Below are 15,689 nucleotides of genomic sequence, written 5' to 3'. Positions count from 1 at the left end.
GTCTCACACAAACTACCCTCCAGCACAAGCCTCCTTCTCTTCCTTTGCTGCAGTCCCAGCTGCACGGGGGCTTATCACCCTCTCTGATAGATCCTGCACTCAGTCCTTTCCCCAGATTTCTGTGAAAACCCTCCACTGAGCTCACAAAGAGACCTGACAAGAGACAGCAGCCATGAGAGGCTGGGAAGAAAACCTGCCCCTTTAGGCCATGGTTAGCTGTTCTGTAGGCTCATCCTCCCCGTGGAACCTCCCTCTGAGCTGCTGTCACACCACATCACTCATCCAGGCAGAAAGGAGTGGGTGAGAACAGGCACCCAGGGAATGCATGAGGGGAAGACAACACTGCTCTCCTCAGGGCCAACAGTGGATTAAAGCAAACCTGCAGCCACAGCAGCACACATGAAAAGGCAGAGACTCTTCCCAAGTCTACAGTAACACAGGTGGGAACAATCCACAGCTAACCATTTCCAGGCAGCCTTGATTTCCAGGCAACAGCAGCTACCAGACTCTTTGCTGAGACTTTTCAGCACACTAAGGCAGCAAAAACCTAACCCTTCAAAAAGGAATTAACTTTTTTCCATAGCATCTGCACACAGAATTAAATGGCTCAGAGAACAGACTGGTGAACATTACTGACAAAAAACAACAGTGGCGTGAAAAAGCAGAATCCAACATATAGATCAGTTTACGCTGTTACAAAGTTGCTAAATAAGCTGGGATTTGTTTTCCTCCAACTGCTCTTGTGTCATTTACGTTATTTCTAAAACAGGTATGTATTTCTTATAGAGAAAGCACTCTGCTTCTGATCTGGGGCATTTTGCAGAAAATCTAGGAAGAGTGACTTGAAAACAACTATAGAATATGAAAAATTTTGGCTGAATATTTCAAGAGAATCTTTAACAGCAATCTGCATCTCATTTAAAACCTAAAACTGTAACAAGTAACGTTCAGCAAAGTCTCACAATAGGCTACACAGGTGTATTAACATCATTATACTTTAAATGGGGAAATAGCTAGTATAAAATGGACAGGATCTTCTCTAGAGAACACAAATGTGCCAGTAAGAGAAAGGTTACAGGTTCCAAATATCCAAAACATGAGGCACAATGCTGTACGCTTCTGTAACTTTTCTCTGTTCTTTTGCTCTTCCCTTTCAGTGGCATCTCAATGCCAACCTTGGTAGATCCTTTAACAATAAGTGTAAATAATTTACTGGAGAGTTATACAAAGGGATTAGTGTTCAGGAAACCAGGAACAAGAAACAGTGACAGAGGGAAGTCTGCGGGACACTTAATAGCCTTGAAGAGGACAGCTGTTCGCAAGAGAGCACAATCCATGCACTGTTAAAACAAAAGCCTTAATGTCTGGCATACCTGAAACGTCGTTGGAACTCCTCCAACATTGTAGTGAACTACTAGAATCACTTTGTTGTCCTTCTCCACAATTTCAAAGCTCCCTTCTTTCCATTTTGTAATCCCAGTCTGCATGCTGCGCATCCGGACAGGTCCGTGCACCTTTAACAGAGCCATGCTTTTTCTCACAGAAAAGAGCTAACGACAGTAAGCGTGCTCCACCTTAAAAACCTGTTAAAAAGGAGAAATGTATAACTTGGCAGGCCAGATAATGGCTAAAGGAAGACGGAAGCATGGCTTGAACTTTCCACAGAAGTTTGGTTTAAAAACAGTTTCACTGTTTTTAAACACAGAAAGGAAGAGCTGAGCAGCAGTGAAGGAAACTTAGATTAATAAAATCTCTCCCAGTATGAACAGCAGTGCGCCGATTCCTTACTGCTGAAAGGTGAGCAAACACAATTCCGGACACAGAAGTCCGTAAAATCCCTTAACTTCAACGGATTTAAGGTAAGGGGGAAAAGAAGTGCCCGAGGAAAGCCAGCATGAGATGGGAAACAAAGTTTTGGAGGAAGTCTCCAAAGAAAGAAAACGCGCTCGTTCTGACGGCGCGGGAGCCACGGTCACCTGGCAGGGCCGGGACGGGGGTCCCCGGCTTCCCCCGCTGCTCTCCGCCCGGGACAGCCACGGGCCCGGGGGCGAGAGCCACAGACCGAGCGTAGCGGGAAGCGGGGCGAGCCGTTCTCCCGGTAAAAGCAGAAGGAATGAATGGAGCGGCCCCGGCGCGAGCCCGGGAGGCGCTGCCGGGGAGGTTCCCCCAGGCATCCCGCGCTCAGCGCCGCCGCTCCCGGCCGGGCCTGGCGGTGGTCCCGGCTCTCCCCGGGTCCGGCCCCGCTGCGCTCCCGCCGTTCACCCGTTCAGGGACGCGGTGAGCACGGGAGCGCCGCCCGCCCCGGGCCGGGCCGCTCTGAGGGCGGGCGGTCGCCGCGCGGCGGGAGGGGCACGCGGCCGGCGGGAGCGAGTAGGAGTCGGTGGCGGCGATCCCCGGTACCTGCGTTCCGGCGCGTTCCGGCGCGTCCCGCGGGGCCCGGGGCGAGGCCCGGGGGGGCGGGGGCAGGGGGCGGATGGCGGGAACCGGCCACAGCAGCGCGAGACGGCGCGCAACGCGCGCCCGCTCACGTCAGCGCGGCAGCGCCTTCCCGGCGCGCCCCGCGCGCGCCCGCTCCGCGCGCAGGCGCCGGCGCCGCAGCGGCCCCGCCCGGCCCCGTCCCGGCGTGCCCCGCGCGCGGGTGAGAGGTCGCGGCGGCGAGCGCCGAGCCCATGGCGGTGACGGCGGCGGCGGCCTGAGGTGGCGGCGGCTCCGCTCCCACCCTCCGACCATGCACAGCCTGGCCACGGCCGCGGTGAGCGCCAGGCTCCGCGCCCCGCTGGGCTCCGACGGGACGGCGCTGGGGATGGGCCCCGTTGCGCGGGTGTGCGGGGAGCGGGAGCGCGGCCGCTTGTGGTTGCGGGGGGAAGTTGAGGCCGCGGGGTGGCGGAGCCCCGGTGAGCTCCGTCCCCTCGGCATCACCGGCGGGGTCCGTTTGGCCGCTGCCGTACTCTGGCCGCTCCGTGCCGGCGGTGCGGGCTCTGCTGCGGCGGGGCCCGTACGGGGCCTGGAGGGTTTCCCTGCGGGGCGAGCCGGCTCTGCCTCCGGTGCCTCACGCAGGGCTTCCCCTCCTTCCCCCCGCCTGCCCTGCTTCCTCTATCCCTCCTTCCTCCCGCCTGCCCTGCTCCCCCTTCCCCTCCTTCCCCCCGCCTGCCCTGCTCCCTCTTCCCCTCCTTCCCCCTGCCTGCCCTGCTCCCTCCCTGCGCCTGCATGCCTCCTGTAGCCAGTCAGTGTTTTAAGATTCTTTAAAGAACTGCTAGAAAAGCTATCAGCAAAAGTAGGTTTAATACAAAAGCAGTAGCATGACAAATTTTGTTGATGAGGTTTGCTCTATTTTTTCAAAAGCACATAGAGGAAAGGCAAACAAAAGTCTAGAATTAATTAATCTACAACCAAAATAAATGCAAAAAATTATCCACAGAGTGTGTGGAGGGGGAAGAGCAGGGAAGAAAAGGATAAGGATAGGAAAGGGTTGGATAAGAAGGGATAAGAAAGACCTTCCTGCTGAGGCAAAAGGTTCAGAGTGGATCTTCTTTAAGTGACCTTAAAATACTTATCTGTGACACCTCCTGCGTGCCCAGCCACCTCCTCTGCCCTCTGGGAGCTGTTGTACTGCTGGCCTTGACAGCACAGTGAAGAGCCCCTCGGGGCAGCAGGTGCTGCCTCTTCCTGCTTCCCTTTTGCCCCACTGTGCTGCAGGTGGTGCACCATGGCTGGTGCTTGCCCTCATTCCCCTCAGGAAGCTGCCAGGATTGGATTTGGTGCCTGGGATTCAGGCTGGCAGCAGTGGAACTGTGCCCTGGGTGGGTTCAGAAATGGAAGCTGAGTTTGAAGGATGTGGTTATTGCTGTGTATCTGCCATGTGACTGTGTTTGTGTTTTGGTTTTCTCTCCTCCAAATGCTCGTTCATGGCATGTGCAAGACTGCCTAGAGCTGATTGAGTCTCGTGTGTACTGACTGTGGGATGTGTATTGCAAAAGCAGCAGTTAGAGCTGTTTCAGATGAGCTTAGATCAAGGGTCTGGTTGGACTACCGAGCTAATGAGTAAGTAAGGTTTTGATGAACAGGAGTTAGAGAACTTTTTAAGTTTATCCTCTTTGTTTAAATGCTTGTGACTTTAACTGGTTCTTGGAGTGCTGTCAAATACTTCTGATTTGAAGTACTGTTCTCCAGAGCATGGAAGGGTGTGCCATATCAGGTAAACTCTCTTAATCAGCATTTACATTTTTATAGCACTGTAATTCCTAAATGTTTGTTGAAATGCATTAAGGACTCCCATTATGTGTATCTCCCATTAATCCTCTATGTTCTGGTTATGTCTCTTTTAAAGACAATTTTAACCAAAAAATTTATTTCAGAATAGAGATCGACTTTATTTTAGGACTCACTTAAAAGTATATTTAATTTATGTGTAGTTTATGCTATCTGGTAGTTCTGTATTGAAATGTTTCCTTCCACAGTCAGTGAGCTTAGACTGGAGGTGACAGAGAAGGGTGTTTGGCTCTGGAGATGTGCTCAGGACCTGTGGTAAATAAAGTCACCTCTTGGTAAGGTCAGGAATTGGCTCAGAATCCCTTTGGGTGTTGTGAACCCTGCTGGGATAAAGCTGTGGTGAGCTGGAGCAGTGATCTTCATGCAGTGATGCTGGTGGCAGAGCTGACACTCAGGTGTCTGCCCTGAAGGCCTCACAGAGTGCTGAGGACACGCTGAAACCATTAATGTACCTGTGATTGGCTGTAGGCATTGAAAGCTCTGCTAGAATCAGATAATTCACTGCTGTGGAAGTTCAAAGTTCATTTTTGGTGTTTCTGAACTGATGGGCTATCAAAATAGTTTAAAAAGCACATGTTATCCAGTTAGTCAGTGTGTGGCTTTGTCTGACCAGGACTTCTACCAGTGTGCCTAGCAGCAACTGCTCAATCAGGAAGAGAAAGCCTTTTGCCTAAATCAATTTGCTGTGTGAGTGTTAGAGATGTCTTTTCTCCAAAAAGAAGAAAAGGTGTTATGAGATTTTTCCTGATCTAATACCGTTGAAAAGTGTCGCTTTCCCTGTGTGCAACGGAAAATCTGCCTGGTGGGGTTCTGTCCTGGGGCTTGCACGATTTGTGTGGCCCTCAGGGTTCCCCAGAATTTTGGGTCTTAGAGGGAGAAGAAGAAACAATAATGAAATAGGGAATTAGGGAAAAAACCCATGTATTTCCATATAAACTAAAACAAAAGGAGCAACTGTAGAGCCTATGAAAAGCAGTTTGTTCTGGCTAAGGCAGATATTGGACATCATAAACCTAATTGTGTGGAAAATCTACTTAGTGTTCTCTAGGGATCACAGGCACATGATTGTGCTTTTAAGGGGTCGATGTATTTAAGCTTACAGGAACTGAAACTTCCAATGAGTCTAGAAAAATAGATGGAAGCTTTAGATAACACAATTATAACAACATTATTGCTACACTGCTTGTCAACCCACCATCCCACATAAAAACAAATGAGCTCTCTTCATTCTCCCTCTCTTTTTGAGCTTCAGTGTAGAAGTTAGCATTGCAATTGCACCCTCAGTTGTAGGGGCACAAGAAACTTGGCAGGATCACTAATTTAGTTTGAGGTTTTGGGGGAAAAAAATTACAAATTTAGTAGGTGACTGTCCTGGTTCTGGCCAGAACAGAGTTAATTTTTGCATAGCCAGGCACCAGAGATTATTCTGTACCACCTCACATCATTTTTCAGAGAGGGAGGAAGGACTTGATTTGAGTTTGGGCCAGTGTGGCTCAGGAAGCAGTTGGGTATTGTAGGGGGATTCTGTGGGGTGAGCAATAACTTTTCTTTTCTTGTACCCTAATATTAGTCACTAATATTAGTTAGATTTCTTATCTCATTGCTGTTCCCAGTAAATTGTTGCTATCTCAACCTGTGATGTTTACCTTTTGTGCCTCCAATTCCCCTTTCCATCTTGGAGTAGGGGGACTGGGAGGGGAAGGAGGGAGTGGCGACTGGTCTGGAGTGGTTTCAGTGGGAACACTAAATGGGAGATTACCATCTCTAAACCATGACAGTGAGAAAAAAGAGGACAGGAGGAAATATGAACAGCTAAAAAAGTATTTGAGCCCAAGAGTACAGGGAGTGATAACACCACATTGGCTTATGTGTGAACATTTAAGTTAAATAATACACCAGAGCTGGCTGGAGGAGAGAGAAATCCCACAGCTGGGGAATAATCTCTTTGGATGTTACTATGGAAATAAAATGGGGATAAACAGAGGAGGGAAACCTTTGCAGACACAGAGAAAGAAAGCTGTTGGTGTCTGGCAAAGGTTGAGAAGTCTGTCTCCATCCCTCCTGCATGCCTTCTGGGACTGCCTCTGCCGTGTGGCTTCAGGTTTGGCTGCAGCCACTTTCAGTTCCTGTATTCTGTGTGTCTCAGTGGTGAGCAGCTTGGTGACAGCATTGCTGTCAGTGTGGTATGGGCCCTGCTTGCATCTGTTGTGGGGAGCATGTGAAGAGTTTCAGTTGGGGTTACAAAATAAAGAAATACAGTCCTGTTCCCAGCTGGGATCACCGCACAGCGAGATGCAGAGCTGGTTGCATGCTGGTTGGGCTGGCTCAGGAGCAGCAGGTGCCAACAGGGCTGTGCTTGGCTTCAGTAATAACCACTGCAGCAATGTTTGAAAAGGTTCTGACCTGGCTTTTGGAAGTGTTCACACAGGAGGCTTATTTGATGGTTTTTGTCTCCTTCAAAATTTTGTATCTGAGTCACCAAACTATCCCCTTAGGAAACCTGCAGAGCATCTGTTTGCACCAAGTGCTGCCTGTGCCAGCAAAGGCAGGAGACAAAGTTTCAGTGAAAGACTTGTGCCTTGCCTTCTCCACAGAAATTGATATAATCCCTCTTTTCCCTCTTATTCCTCATTTTTTTGTATTGAGAACTTGTTGATCTTGATGCTGTTCTTTCCCTGATGTTTCAAGAGAGGCAGAAGCAAAATTTGGATTTCCCCTGCATAGTAGAAAGTGTGTCTTGGCCAGGAATACAGATCTACTCTTCTCTGGACTTATTTTGTACAGGAATCAAGTCATCCTGAGATCTTGCACAAAGTCATTCTTGAAAAATTCCCTTTTAGCTCCATGCACGTGAATAATGGAGCTGGTATCAATACAAGCCATTGGTAACAGCAGCTCTTGCTGGCTGTGGCCAGTGTCACGCTGGTGGTGAAGTAGTGAACATTTTTCAACTGTTCATATGAATATTTTTTTCATGTGCATTGGGTGAATCTCATTGGCAGCTTCCAATGTCATGGGTGTTTGTGGAGAGAAAAAGGTAACCTCTGCCTTACTCTGAATCTGTGGAATCTTGCACTTGAAGCATGAAATAAATGCATGCTAAATGCAGGTGGGGCAAATGATAGCTGGCTGAAGTGTGTGTTGCTCCCCAGGAGCTCTGCTGGCACACCTGGGCAGCAGCTTGGCTCTCATGCTGAATGAAGTTACAAAGGTACTGCTTCACAAGGGGATTAAGAGAGACTGTCAGGCCAGGAAATAAAGCCTTAGAATTTCAAATAGGTGAAATACTAACGCTAATCTAAGGAAGGGATGGATCCATGTCCAGAACATCTTAATAGAGCTCTAGGTCCCGCCCTCTCAGTCAGGAGTTTCTTTTTCTGTCAGATTGTGGCAACGGTTTGGGTGAGAACTGGATAAAATGTTTGGGCTGAAGCTTTCCTGTTTCCTCCCAGCCTGTGCCAACAGCACTGGCTCAGGTTGACCGTGAGAAGATCTACCAGTGGATCAATGAGCTGTCCAGCCCTGAGACACGGGAGAATGCGCTGCTGGAGCTGAGCAAGAAGCGCGAGTCCGTGCCGGACCTGGCCCCGATGCTGTGGCACTCGTTTGGCACCATCGCTGCACTCCTTCAGGTGTGTCAGGCAGTCTGTGCCTTTTATTCTGTGCTGCAGCATCAGCATGTTGCAGGGCTTGTGCATCCATCAGGTGGATCTGGGGAGGAACTGGTGGGAGCCCTTAGTGCCATTGCTTGGGAGTATGATCTTTGTTGGATTGTGTGCTGGGGGGAGCAGATGAAGGTTTGAATGCACTCCTGTGACTCCATGTCAAATTGCCTCTGACCCAGCTCAGCCCTTGCCTGGGCAGCATGGTGGCTGCCATGTAACTTGAAAATAACTTGGTGAAAGCAGACTGTTTTCTGCTGTCACAGCACTTCCTTGCCAGGCAAGTGCTTTGGTGTAGCTTACTGATATTTTTCTCCTTTAACTTTCCACTCTCTGTTAATTTTTAGGAAATTGTAAATATTTATCCATCAATCAACCCTCCGACTTTGACAGCCCATCAGTCCAACAGAGTCTGCAATGCTTTAGCTCTACTACAGTGTGTTGCATCACACCCTGAAACAAGGTAAGTGTTTCCAAGTTGTGTGGGTTTTCTGGGGTGTTGATATTGACACCTCAGCCCAAGTGTTTGACTTTAGAAGCACTTGAGCTCCTTTCTTTTTTTTATGTGAGAGAAGTGAAACAGACAACAGAGCTGATAGATAGGCAGCTACCTGCTGCTTTTACTTGTTTGCATGGATTATCAGGATGACAGCTTTATGGTCCTAAATGCATTGCATTCCCTGGATCATCCTGAGATCTTGTAAATTCTCAGAACACTGGGTTGTGGGAGCTTCTGGGAGGTCAGCCAGAGCTAAGGGTACCTTTGTGTTGAGTGCTGTGTGCAAGGATCCTTGAGCTTAAAATTATTTAGGCAAGGAGCTTGGTTAGAGCACGGTATCAATAATGCCAAGGTTGTGGGTTCTGTCCCCATATGGGCTCTTCACTTAAGAGCTGGACTCCATGATCCTTGTGGGTTTCTTCCAACTCAGAATATTCTGTGAAGTCAAAAAAGAACTCCCTAAATTTCAGCTTACAGTTTTTCAGACCAGCTGTTGAAAGGGTGGAATGAACAGGACTGTCTTCCTCAGGCAAGTGTGAGGCAAGGGAGCAATAGCAGAGCCATTTTTGGAGTCCTCAGCCAGTGTCTGACTTCATGTTTTCTTAGTTTGTGCCCAGTCCATGTCAGTAGGGAAAAATATGATGTTGGTTCAGCCAAATTCAGTAGCTAGAACTCAGGAGGAAACTACCCAGAGATCCACAATCTCATGCTTCTGTTACTGCTGAGCAGCAGCATAGCTGAAGTTGGTTTTGAGCTGCTGCAAAGCAGTGTTAAACAGCAACCCCTCCATGAGATGATATCCAGAGAAATAGGGTAGTTTTACACTACTCACCTTTACATGTAAAGTTTGAAAAGTGAAAATGGAACAAGTATTTTGTATGATTTTGCAAGAGAGCTTCCATCTGTGAGCAGAGCAATCTCCAGCATTCTACCTGCAATTTTTATTTTTCACTACTGCCAGAAGGCAGTGTGAGGACTCTTGGGGAAAGGTGTTCGTGCACATTTAAACCCTGGTGATGCCTAAAGCTCAGCCAGTCTGTGTTTCTGAGAGGTACTTTTCACGGCCACTGTGGCTGACAATCCTTGCCATAGGGAGCCTGCAGGGTGAAATGCACAGTGAATTTACAAAACAGAGGGTCTGGGTGGCAGGAGGAGGTAATAAAAACAACAAGGGTGTTCTCAGTTCCTGGTCAGCTGAGGCAGGAATGCAGGTAATGGATGGATCAGATGTTAGGTTTTGTGCTGTGCCCAGTGCAGGATTTGTTTTGTGCCTTCCCATCAGAGAATTGTTACCCACTTTTGAGGAGCAGTAGCAATGGGATCTGCCAGGAATAGTCTGAGGCTCTGCATGGTAATGCCAGATTGTGTGCTCACTTTGTTTCCCTTGTTGTTCACATGGTGTGTTCTGTCTTTCCTGCAGATCAGCTTTTCTGGCAGCTCATATTCCTCTCTTCCTGTACCCCTTCCTGCACACGGTCAGCAAGACCCGTCCGTTTGAGTACCTGCGGCTCACAAGCCTCGGAGTCATTGGTGAGCAGCCAGACGGACACTGGAGCGCTGATCTCCTCCTGAGTTAGAGCTCCTCATGCTCTGGGCATAGAGACCTGCATGGCCAAAGTCAGAGGTCTCTTGTAATTGGGATTTTACAAGTCTCCTGTAGCAGTAAGAGAAGGAGCTGCTCCTTTTCTGTTGTGAAGGCAGACTCCTCTTTCTTTTCACTTATAAAAAACCCACCGAAGTCTAAAGGCATTGCCAAAAAAATGTTTCTTTGAATACAAGTACCTGGAGACTTCTCGTACCTTCACCCTCAGCCCTCCCAGCTAGACACTGGGATGGGTGGGTGCAGGCTGGGCTTTCTCTGGGTTTCTGTCATTGATTGACTTGGGTGTATTTTCCATGTCTTCCCCTTATCCTGTTTTTTTTTTTACTTTCTTCTTTCTGCCCAAAAAAGTTTTCTCTCAATGCACAAAGATCTTAAAATGTCTTAAAATGGATTAAGTCTAGGATGACAGTTCTCTGCCTGGCATTCAGACTGAATGGTTTCTGGGAAGGGCAAAACACAGGCCCTCCTTGAAAGGTGTGATTTTTTTGAAACAGTTAATCATTTACTGATTTTGGATTTTGTTTTTACTTCAAGGGGCCTTGGTGAAAACGGATGAGCAAGAAGTTATAAATTTCTTATTGACAACAGAAATTATCCCCCTGTGCTTACGTATTATGGAGTCTGGCAGTGAGCTCTCCAAAACGGTACCATTTTTTTGTTTCCATAAAGATACTTTGTTGTTCATCTCCTACTGACCAGGCAGCCAGTGCCCTGCAGAGCTTCTCTGCTCCTGGAAATGCTGGGACAAATCTGGGTGGAGTTTTTACCTCCTCAAAAACCAAACTTACCAAGACCTGAGGCTGCCTGAATGGCCTGGCAGTAGCTGGCCTCGTATGCAACCTGAATCCAGTCATCTTGTACACTCTGCTTTGTGTTCATCTCTTTCCTTTAACCAGAGATGCCAGAGATTGTGTACTGTCCTGCATTTCATTTTGGCTTCTAACTTTCACTGAGTAAAGCACTTGTTGCCTGCTGGAAGACTTTTCAATTCTGGGGCTGACTTGAAAAGAGCACCACACAAAGGGTGTCCCTTTTCAGGGTAGATAAGTTGTTTATATGCTTTGTTTCCTGCTTTCTCCCCATTCTAGGTTGCTACGTTTATTCTTCAGAAAATCCTCCTGGATGACACAGGGCTGGCATATATCTGTCAGACTTATGAGCGGTTTTCCCACGTTGCCATGATACTGGTAAGATTATTTGTTTTTAAAGTGTTTATATTTAAAAAAGAAAAAAAATTATGCGACAGCAGCCAGCCTCTTCAGCAACTACTTTACTGCTGTCTGGCTGGAGCACAGGATGAGGGAGGCAAATCTTTCTTGGGCTAATTGCTTGTGGCACTGTAGCTCTGCTTCCATGTTTCCTTGGTATACTTCTGGTTTGCATGTCAAGAGAACACATATTAGTTGTGATATACTAAGTCCCCAAGACAAAAACAGGTAAACCTCTTCAGAGAAGAAAAAGATTTTCCAGAGTTGTGGGTGTTTCCATTTGTAGGTAGGATATGAATTGATTTTTTATGTAAGAATGATCACACAGTTCAGATCATGGATCTGTGTCCCATCCATGTCTCTCACAGCATGTTGAAAGAGCAGGGCAAGTATCTATCCTACTTGTCTTCATAACTTCATAGCTACCAGCTACTTCCAGCTTTGGATTTCTGAGGCCACTTGTGGAGTTTCTGTGTAGTAACCCTCAGTGTTTGTCCCATCCACCCCTTGAACCCATGGAAACTTTTTGCACCCACACTGTCTTTGGCCAAGGGGTTTCAGACATGAATTCTTACTTGAACACAGAAGGACGTGGGTGTGTAAAGCTGTGTTAGCCTGTGTAGTCCCACCATTAGGTGAAGCCCTGGGCAAGGTCAATATTTCATAGTGCAAGAGAGAAAGATGAAAATGTAGCAGACTTTTTCATTGTCTATTTCAAAAATCAGGATAGTGTACTCCTGTCTAATGAGGGTGATGATTTACTTCCGTGTCTGCTGATAACGGAGTAAAATGTCACACAAGTATTATATGCTTTTAAAAGAGCAAGTTAGTATTTTCCATCCAGGAGCTCTCTCAGGAGCTTGTGGTTATTTATTTTGAAGAAATAATTGGTAATCCTTGGGAATCGCTAAGAACAGGAAGCTTGCAAAAGGGCAGATGAGGGGGGACCTGCTAATTGCTGATGGCCAGGATATCCAAATGCAGGCGAATTTGGCTAATGGGGAAAATGTAGTTTACAGAGGAAAAAAACCAACTTGTTGGGCAGATGTGATTGACTCCTAAATACAAGCCTGCAGTCTGTTAAATTCTTCAGAGGAGGTGTGTGAAGGCATCCACACTGTGTGCTCAGCTGGGCATGTTCAGAAGTGCAGCCATGTGCAAAGTCCTACTTAGTGTGAGAAATGGACTGGGCTGGGAAGATCTGTCTATGCCTTGCTTCCCTGGAACAGCTTAATGAGGAATGTAGCAGAAAGAAAAAATACACTGCTTGAAAGCAGGCTAAGACCAGATAAGGATCATACTACAAGTGTGGTGAGCTCAGTCCTATGGCCTGGCTTTCCAGGGTATTGCTGTTGTCTTAACAGGATGTTGAAATGAAGGGAATGCGTATGAGAACAGGGGATGTTGCAGAGCTTGGGATCACACCTCATGGTGTCACTCAGCCTGAGCTTATCAAACTGTTTGGAATGTGTCTGTCTTCAATGAGGGGGAAACCCCAGGGTCTCTTTAATTTCACAAAGAGTTGCTAAGTAGTCCTAGAAGGTAAAAATTAAACAGAAATGAGGTGGGCTTTCCTCGAGCTGCTGGTAGAACCCTTTCCAAGTCATGGCAAGCTGCTATTCTCAAAGGCATCTTGGCAAGCAGCACCAGGCTCCCTGCAGGGGTATCTAGATAAAAGGTAATGGACTGTGCTGCTCAGGAAGCCAGACTAAGTGATCTAATGATTTTTCCTTGTCTCTGTTGATTGTGGAGCTGTTCTTTTAAAGACTTTAACTGGTGGCACTGGCCTCTGTCAAATAGGGTAAAATGGTCCTGCAGCTCTCCAAGGAGCCATCGGCACGGCTGCTGAAACACGTCGTCCGCTGCTACCTTCGCCTTTCCGATAACCCCAGGTAAACATTTTAGGAGTTTGGGCAAGGGCTTCTCCTGTGCCCTTGGATGCACAGCTCTTCAGTTCTTCCCCACAGTGCCCCACCTGTCAGCTTAGTATGGAAGATGGGTGGGGTTTTGCTTTGATATTTTTCTTGCTAGTCACAGCAGCTTTTATGGTGCATGGGAGCAACAGTGTCTGTTGTGGGATTGTGTAAATTCCAGCTGTGCAGGTTACTACTGCCTGAGCTCATGTAGCTTGAACAAGATACAAAGGAGGGCCTGAGGTGGAAGGTACACTATGCTCTGCCTCTTCCGCATCAAGACAGGCTGTTAGCAGTAGATGAAATTCAGTTGAGAGAATACAAACTGATCTCCTGCTGACCAGTAGCCCTGCCCAAAGCTTCTGGGCGTGTATTTGTTGCCTCAGTCTCTCCTAGCATCACATCACTTTGCTGCTGGGTGTGGGGGTGCTGGGGCTGCTTGGCGGGGTTTAGTGTCAGGGGTGGGAGCTGTGCTGGCTGGCTGAGTGCCATCTGCTGCAGTGCTGCTGCTCAGTGCTTTCCTTGGCTGGCTCTAGCAGGGAGACCTCCAGGCAAGGGAACGCTGTGTCCTCAGTGGGATTTGCTCCCCTCTTGCCCCTGTGAGTTTATTTGTTGGGCCCCGTTTCTTGTCTCTTGATGTAGGGCACGTGAAGCTCTCAGGCAGTGCCTTCCTGACCAGCTGAAGGACACCACCTTTGCCCAGGTCCTGAAGGATGACACCACCACAAAGCGCTGGCTGGCTCAGCTCGTCAAGAACCTGCAGGAGGGTCAAGTCACTGACCCACGGGGCATCCCTCTTCCTCCGCAATGACTGCTGGGGGAGGTGGGGCTCTGGGGAAGAAACAGCTCAGGTTTACAAAGAACCAGGAACAGGTGACCTCTTCTGCAACAAACTGGGCACGCCAGCTGGCTGCTGGCCTGTCGGACCATACCACCCAGCCAAAGGGCTGCTCTGTAGCAGTGCAGCAAGCCTCCGGGGATCCCAACACCAGCAAATGCTGATACTGCAGCTTCAAAAAAATCAATAAAAACAATCTGTGTAGATCCCAGTCTCTCCGGGAGGCTTGGGTGGCATCTCTTCCCCTACCTCCAGGCAGGGGGTAGTGCAGATGTCCACTCTTCCAGCAAACTCAGCCTCTGCCCAACTGGTGCACAACAGCAGGTATGTGCACCATGTCCCTCCAGTTCTTTGTCAGTTCTTGTTTACATGTCTGTTTAAATGAGTGAACTGAATAAAAGCTGATCCAGTTGTTTTATCCCCTCCTTACACTGCTACTCAGCTGCCGGTAGTCCAGGGACAGCTTTTTTCTCTGCCAGCACATCCTTGCTCCTGGCTCTGCATCCATCTGGCACAGTGAGCTTCTCTCTTCCTTTCCTTTGGCATGGAGGCAGTGGCTGCAGCCAGGCCACTGCGGTGCTTGCCCCAGGAGGAGGGGTGGATTACTTGCAGTGAACCCATGTGTCATCAGGTTGCTTCACAGAGCTCTGGGGAAGGAGAAGACAGCAGGATTGTGACTCCTGTGCTGTAAATAGTTCACTCCCACAGCTGATCAGCGGCCCGAGGCTGATGTGTGCTGGCCTCTCATCTAGACCTGGGAAGGCTGCTGGCTGGCTTGTCACATGGAGCTCAGTGTGAGGGCACCTGCCTTGAGGTGGTGGTCAGGCCACCGACTGATCTCCTGCTGCCTGCAGGCTCCAGGTATGCTGCCTTCTGCTCCCGCTGCTGCCCGCCAGGCGCCTCTCAGTCCTGTCCTTCCCTTCCCCCTCCTGCTCCCTCTGCCAGCCAGGTGCATCCATTTCAGCTTTGAAACCTGCCTTGGCATCCGCCACGGCCCCACTGCAATTAACCTGGACCAGCAGCCACTTACCTGCCGCCCCTGTGCCGAGGGGCCAATGCAGCCGCAGCGGGCTCTCGGAAGCAGTGGAGGAGCTCCCGGGCTCTGCGGCAGCAAAGCCTGCTCTTGGCTGCAGGCAAGCCTGGGCAGCTACTTAATTTCTCCCCCCTCTTCGAGTAGCCCATTTTGCTGATCATCTGCAGTGTGTGCCAACAGTGTCTTAAATCCCATCATTTCCCTTCCCTCCTCTCACAGCCTTGCGTAACAAGGGCAGAGCACAGCCTCTTCCTTGCCCTCGGGTTCCTGTTTTATAACCATTGCCTTTTCCCTCCTTTTCACCCTGACCTTGCCAGGGTGTGAAAATGCTTCTGTTTGGTTGATTGTTTTTTTAAAAATTCCGATTAATAAATAATAAAACCCCAGCCAGCACAGATTGGTCCCGGTCTGGTCTCTCGGGGGGGAGTGGTGGCAAGCGGCGCGGTGGGGATTTATTGCAGACGGGAGGAAGGGCAGGATGTGCCGTCTTGGGGGTATGAGCGTGGAAGAGCGACCTTTTCCCAGTGCGAGGTGGCTTTGTCCCTGTGGCGCCGCATCTCTTTGGGACGGGTAGTGTGCCGGGGATGCTGCCCTGTTTTGCTTCGCAGGAAGGCAGCGAGCCTGCCAGGGAGAGAGCACTTGCCTCCCTGAAGCGTCTTCGCGA

At 49.0% G+C, this 15,689-nt stretch overlaps 2 protein-coding genes across 2 annotated transcripts in view; one reads left to right on the top strand and one right to left on the bottom strand.

Annotated features, from left to right (window-relative positions):
- USP37 (ubiquitin specific peptidase 37) overlaps positions 1-2,462 on the bottom strand; it is a 32,374-nt gene extending 29,912 nt beyond the window's left edge. Inside the window, exons 1-2 of the mRNA XM_054278510.1 lie at positions 2,401-2,462; positions 1,374-1,583 (exon numbers count right to left, since the gene is read on the bottom strand). Coding sequence (XP_054134485.1) covers positions 1,374-1,529 — 156 coding nt within the window. The 5' untranslated portion in view covers positions 1,530-1,583; positions 2,401-2,462. The remainder of the gene's footprint in view (positions 1-1,373; positions 1,584-2,400) is intronic.
- Positions 2,463-2,686: 224 nt separating this feature from the next.
- Positions 2,687-14,913, top strand: CNOT9 (CCR4-NOT transcription complex subunit 9). The gene is made up of 8 exons (XM_054278512.1): positions 2,687-2,752; positions 7,722-7,901; positions 8,279-8,394; positions 9,851-9,960; positions 10,568-10,677; positions 11,122-11,220; positions 13,042-13,133; positions 13,797-14,913. The coding sequence occupies exons 1-8, from the start codon at positions 2,729-2,731 to the stop codon at positions 13,963-13,965; spliced, it is 900 nt and encodes a 299-aa protein (XP_054134487.1). The 5' UTR covers positions 2,687-2,728; the 3' UTR covers positions 13,966-14,913.
- The last annotated feature ends 776 nt before the right edge of the window (positions 14,914-15,689 follow it).

The sequence above is a fragment of the Melozone crissalis genome, unplaced genomic scaffold (genome assembly GCF_028551555.1).
Source record: "Melozone crissalis strain CALT ecotype California unplaced genomic scaffold, PUWL_Pcris_2 ptg000023l_1, whole genome shotgun sequence".
In the NCBI taxonomy this organism is placed as follows: Eukaryota; Metazoa; Chordata; class Aves; order Passeriformes; family Passerellidae; genus Melozone; species Melozone crissalis.
Note: the sequence above shows the minus strand (reverse complement) of the source record. Positions and strands in the feature narration are given on the sequence as shown.

What these genes read in the sequence shown, in the direction of transcription:
- CNOT9 (XM_054278512.1), top strand. Translation starts at nt 2,729, where the DNA reads ATGCACAGCCTGGCCACGGCCGCG. An exon ending in CACAAGCCTCGGAGTCATTG is followed by an intron (nt 9,961 to 10,567) that starts GTGAGCAGCCAG and finishes TTTTACTTCAAG; the next exon opens with GGGCCTTGGTGAAAACGGAT. An exon ending in CCCACGTTGCCATGATACTG is followed by an intron (nt 11,221 to 13,041) that starts GTAAGATTATTT and finishes TCTGTCAAATAG; the next exon opens with GGTAAAATGGTCCTGCAGCT.